General features: G+C 39.0%; 1 protein-coding gene across 2 annotated transcripts in view; it reads left to right on the forward strand.

Moving 5' to 3' along the window:
- The window catches only part of COL3A1 (collagen type III alpha 1 chain), a 52,916-nt gene extending 48,259 nt beyond the window's left edge, over positions 1 to 4,657 (forward strand). For both annotated transcript variants that reach the window (XM_074910861.1, XM_074910862.1), the window contains 5 exons: positions 99 to 206; positions 1,108 to 1,378; positions 1,853 to 2,040; positions 2,227 to 2,469; positions 3,490 to 4,657. In XM_074910861.1, the coding sequence (XP_074766962.1) occupies positions 99 to 206; positions 1,108 to 1,378; positions 1,853 to 2,040; positions 2,227 to 2,469; positions 3,490 to 3,636 (957 nt within the window). In that variant the 3' untranslated portion in view covers positions 3,637 to 4,657. The remainder of the gene's footprint in view (positions 1 to 98; positions 207 to 1,107; positions 1,379 to 1,852; positions 2,041 to 2,226; positions 2,470 to 3,489) is intronic.
- Positions 4,658 to 6,000: the final 1,343 nt, after the last annotated feature.

The following is a 6,000-nucleotide window of genomic DNA, read 5'->3' on the forward strand; positions in this document are numbered from 1 at the left end:
ATACAGAAATGTTTGAAATATTTCACAAAGTATTTCTGAATTTGAGATTATCTGGTAAACTATTTTGACCATATTATTTGTGTTCAACATTGTTCTAGGGTCTTCCAGGACCAGCTGGGCCACCTGGGAAAGATGGTACTAGTGGCTATCCAGGTCCAATTGGTCCTCCTGGCCCCCGTGGTAGCAAAGGTGAAAGTGGCCCTGCAGTAAGTAAATTGTGCACACTCAAACAAACAAATCTTTATAGATTATTCATGAAACATAGGGCCCTCTCCCATTTAAATATCTCCCTTAGAAAATTCTGTGTGTGATGGACTGAGCTTGTGGTAGGAGGTATCTAGCTATCAAGGCTAAATAAAACAAACAAACAAAAAAAAGGGATACAGATCATTTGTAGTAACTATTGATATACTGTGCATTGTGTTAGTCTCAGATAATCATTGACTTTTCTACACATAACAGGAAGGCAGGATCTCCTCTTTAGAGCACAGACACCCTTTGTGTCTTGGAAGCCATAAAATGGGTTTCCTAAACTCTTCTATGGCCTCAAGTTGCACCAGGGAAAGTTCAGACTGGATATTAGGAAGCATTTCTTTCCAGAAGGGGTTGTTAGGCGTTGGAATGGGCTGCCCAGGGAGGTGGTTGGAGTCCCCATCCCTGAAGGTGTTCAAGAGATGGGTCGATTTAGAGCTTAAGGATATGCTGTAGGTGGGAACTGTGCTAGGCAAACAGCTGGACTACATGATCTCCAGGGTCCTTTCCAACCTAGATGGTTCTGTGATTCTAGAGAGGCCAGTGCTGCAAAGGTCACTAGCTTAGTTACTTCTAAAGCCAAGAAATGGTTATTCTCTGAATTTTGGTTCCTTCTCAAAGCTCAGACAGAAGAAGGACAGTCACAGCTTGACAAAATTAGGAAAATTCCAATTTTAGGAAAATAAAGGCCTGGAAAGCATAACAGGTATTTATAAGTAGCAAGTGCCATTGTTAATAAGTAAATTAAATATTTACATGAGAATTCTCATTTTTTTTAAGATTAAGGTTCACACAGACTCGTAGTTTTAACCTGTGATCCCTACTCCGTGCTGTGTTTGCTTTTTTTTTTTTTAGGGCCCACCAGGCCAGCCTGGTCTTCCTGGTCCTGCTGGTCTTCCTGGTCCATGTTGTGGTAATGGTCCTAGTAGTGAAAAAGGTCCAGTGGGCTATGGGTATGCATATCGAGATGAGTCAAAAGCAGATGATATCGATCTGGATGACATCATAGCTTCAATGAAATCAATTAACAATCAGATTGAAAACATCATTAGTCCTGATGGGTCACGTAAGAATCCAGCTCGTAACTGCAGAGATCTGAAATTCTGCCATCCTGAGCTCAAGAGTGGTACGTTAGGTTTTTCTTTTCACCAATGGTAGCAGGTCTTGATTTATTTATTTTTTTATGAATTCTATTGTCTTTGAGTGTTTAAATGCAGAGATCTGCTATAAAAATTGATTTTTTTTAAACAAATGTAATGATAAAGATGTTAAGTGTAATAATAATTTTAAACTTTAATTTACTATGAATTTATACAGTATATAAACTGACTTCAAATCCACTCCTTATGTGCTTATAAGTGAACTTCTATGGAAAAAAACCCACAAGTCTAACTTCTACATTTATTTCAAATGTCAGTCATATTACGGTATTCACATGAACTCAGCATATTTTATATCATCATATTTTCTGTGGCATCTCATTTGTCAAAATTAATATGTTTCCCAACTTGCCTCAGAAATCTAGCATCGAAATAAACTTCACCATCATGCAGGCAAATTCTTCTCCAAACATAATAAGCTTTTGGGTTTTTACCTCTAGGAGAATACTGGATTGATCCTAACCAAGGCTGCAAGATGGATGCTATTAAAGTATACTGTAATATGGAAACTGGTGAGACATGCCTCAATGCTAACCCTAGCACTGTGCCAAGGAAAAACTGGTGGACCAGTGAAAGCAGTGGAAGGAAACACGTTTGGTTTGGAGAATCTATGAATGGAGGCTTCCAGGTAAGAAATTACCACAGTTAACAGCCCAAAAGGTAGTATAGATTGTACTCACATACATCACAGCATACTAAAAAATAATCCTGAAATTAAACTCAGCTGAACATTTGGTGGGTGAAATAATAGCTATATAGACTGCCCCTAGACATGATTAAACGAAAAACATTGCTTATGTGTTGTACTCTGCAGTTCAGCTATGGAGATCCTGAGCTTCCAGAGGATGTCTCAGAAGTTCAGCTGGCCTTCCTCCGCATCCTCTCCAGCCGTGCCTCCCAGAACATCACCTACCACTGCAAGAACAGCATTGCCTACATGGATCAAGCCAGTGGAAATGTTAAAAAAGCTCTGAAACTGATGAGCTCTGTGGAAAGTGAGATCAAGGCTGAAGGAAACAGCAAATTCACATATGCTGTTCTGGAAGATGGCTGTACCGTAAGTTAACATGACTTTAGTATGGTAGTTTAATAAATAATTCCCTCTAGGGAAGAGAGAATTTTGCATGACATGGGTAAAGAAAGGACACTGCTGCACCTGACTGAGGAAATTTAGATTCTGTATGCCAGAAGTGTCACTCCTGCAGCAACTGTAGAAAGTGAGGTGCACTCCCATTTAAATGTGTGCTTAACTGGTATCTTCTTGCTTTAGAGTCAAAGTCAAGGAAGTCACAGTGAACAAGTTTTGATTCATCCCATGTCAACTCTAAGAGTAGTAGAAAACATCTTAGTCACACACAAAAAAAAAAAAAAATCAAGGCTAGCTGATTCAAGCCATGGGCCATGATTATGGGAAGGGGCAAGCACAGTCATTTTGCAGGTGCAACACTGCTTCAGCCTGCCTTGTTCACTGCAGCAGAAAGTACTGGAGAGTCTATGAGCACCTGCAGCCTTTTCAGTAACAAGTATAAACCAGTGAAACACCATCCACAGTTTCTCCCTCCTGCTGGTTAAGGTCCCAAAAACATAACAAACACTGACATATGTGGTAAACCTGCCATTTAAAGATGCATGAACACATCTATGCTGCAGCCATGTCGTGTGTAATTCTTTAACATAAAGAGCTACCTCATTACTGCTGTCACTTTTTGCTGAGGCCAAAACCACATTTACAAACAGAGTAGCCATTTGTACCATCTGCCTGCATGTAGAGGACATTTCATTCCTAAGTCAGGGCACTGGCACTACTCCAGAGTACTCTAACATCTATCAGGGATCCCGTCCCTTCTGAGATGCAAGGTCTACAACCCCACAAGACCTCTTATCAAAGGTCCAGAAATGAAGAATGTCTATTTAATTGTCCATTTCTACACAGACTGCAACCAGTTTTCATGGTGTTGAGAGGGACACGTTAATATGGAAGGAGAAAGTACAAAATCCAGTAAACTGGGGGGTAATTTTCACATAGCCCAACTCTGATTTCTCTAACATGTTCGTTTTTTTCTTTTCAACTTCACAGAAACACACTGGTGAATGGGCTAAAACAGTCTTTGAATACAGAACGCGCAAGACAATGAGATTGCCTGTGGTTGATATTGCACCCATAGATATTGGTGGTCCTGATCAGGAATTTGGCGTGGACATTGGCCCGGTTTGCTTCTTATAAATCAAAGATCCTGCTCGTTCTGAAACCCCAGCAAACAGATTCACACTCCAACTGTGCTCCTTTGTTTTAGCCTTGTCAACCAGTACAGATGACCATCTGTATCCCAGTTATTTATTAACAAAATTTCTGGGGGAAAAAATCAATTTGATATTAAGGGTTATTTTTTTTTGCTATTACACAAAGTACAGTAAAAATGCTTTTTTGCTCTATTTTTTTTTTACCGAATTCCATCTTCAAAACATGTCTCCGTGGTGCTATAATACAACTTCAACACTTAGTAAAACCACACTGTGTTCTATCAGTTGAATGTTAGCCAATTTACAAAGCACTGATTGCTCCCAGTACCAAAGTTTACCCTTCTTTCTAAGATGCAGTCCATAAAGCTAGAAAGACCTCCCTGTTTCAACTACCTCAACATGGACAGAAACTGGGATGTGTCTGATGAGTCAAACCAAAAATCAATCAAATAAATCAATCAAAACACATTGGACCTATTGGTCAATTCAATGGAAACATTTGGTACAAAATTGTCTATTTCTGTACTGATTAGCTGTGAAAAAGTACAGTGTATTTTAAGAGTTTAATACCTTAATGTCAGTAGTCACCATAATTTTATTGTTGGATTGTATTCTGTTATCAAAGGTGCTTCTCTACTTTCCTGTCATTGCTGGTCAAGACCACTAAAATTAGGGAAGTGTAAAAGACTAATATGATGGTGCTAATGTATTTTTCACTCCTAACTCTGCAAGTCAGGGTTATTGACTTGCTTAAAAAAAAAAAAAAGGTAAAGGATTTAAAGCAATTGTAAATGTCTCCTGTCAAAGATTGTCATTGGCATGTCATAGATGAGAACTTTCTCCCTTCACTCTGTAAAAGTCAATAAAGATGCAAAATTGTGAACTTCTGTCATGTTAACACATTTATAGTGTTGAAGGTTAACCATCTTTGTAAGCTTTTATATGGTTGTTGGTCTATTCCTTACAGAGACACATAATAAAATATCTTAATAAAACTCCTTGTTGTTTCATAAAACTGACTCTTTTTTTTTAATTTTACTATTTGTATCTCTTTCTTCAAACAAATTCATAAGGCAGGATACAACTCTAGTACCACTTTAACTGATATTTCAAAGATAACTTGAAGGAAAACTCAGTAATCCTAAGGGATGCAGTTTACAGCATCATAGTGTGAAATTTTCTGTCTGTCTTTTTCCACTCCTCTCCATCCAGTGGCTCATATTTGCAAGCATGGTGAGTTCTCTGACTATCAGCATGGAGTCAGCTCTGATAGCAAGATCCAAACCAGTGCCCATGCACCTAGGCAGATCAGTTTGGAGAAAATAGGAGAGCTTAATCCTCCCTTCTCCCCCCCAAAAAACTGCTTCAGCCTAAATAATTAGGCAGTGATAGGCTACTATCCTTTGAGATGGCAGCTTGAGTAAATGGCCTAAGGGTCTCCTACAGTGCAGGCTAGAGGCACTAGCAGTTTGATGAAGCTGACAATCTATGCATCTTGATATTTTTTACAGACGCTGGAGCTGTACAACTGTATTTTTTATGGACATTGGAGCTGTACAACTAAGACATCCCCACATTTTAGCAAAACTTCAAGGAGATGCAATTACCACAGTAGTTCAGTGGCGCCTGAGCTTCAGGCCAGAAGGTGGCATTTAGCCATACATCAGAATCTGGGAAGTGAAACCTCTCCCAGATGTAGATGCTGATAGATGCTACTTCAACCTTTCCTGTGAAAGGATACAGAGTCATCACATCATTACCACAGTACCATGTGTTGCTCCACAGCTCAGGTTGAGTTAAGAAGCCTCTACAACGAGGTCAGACAACAAAAATTAGGGAAAAAAACCCCCCAAACAATCAGATTCTTAAAGGTTCTTATTGATGATTATGGCTCATGCATCCTCTAGAATACTTTCTCAATTGGACCAAGCAGGAAAAATAGACAGAGAAATGCTGGGTTTTTTAAGAAACGTACCAGATCTGGGTTTGCACCAAGACACTGCACTGCTCTGGCATCATGGAATTTGGCCATGCCTGTGCAGAACCAAAATAGAGAGGGTCTGCAGGGGGAGAACTTAGCAGCACAAATGTAGTATCAACACAGGCACAACTCAATGCCACATAAATGAATAGTGCCAACAATTAATAAAAAATATTGGGTCTTGTAGGAAACCTTATTTTATGAAACATATTTTGTGAAAACATCTGCCATTTATGGAAGACTGTAATTACACGTATGTAGTAATATTAATCTTACATAAATTACATGGCAGGAAATCTTTTGATGGGAGTTGAAATTTTATGAAAGCAGCTGGTAAGAATGCTGTCTGGTAGAAAAATGCATTGG

The sequence above is a fragment of the Athene noctua genome, chromosome 7 (genome assembly GCF_965140245.1).
Source record: "Athene noctua chromosome 7, bAthNoc1.hap1.1, whole genome shotgun sequence".
Taxonomy (NCBI): Eukaryota; Metazoa; Chordata; class Aves; order Strigiformes; family Strigidae; genus Athene; species Athene noctua.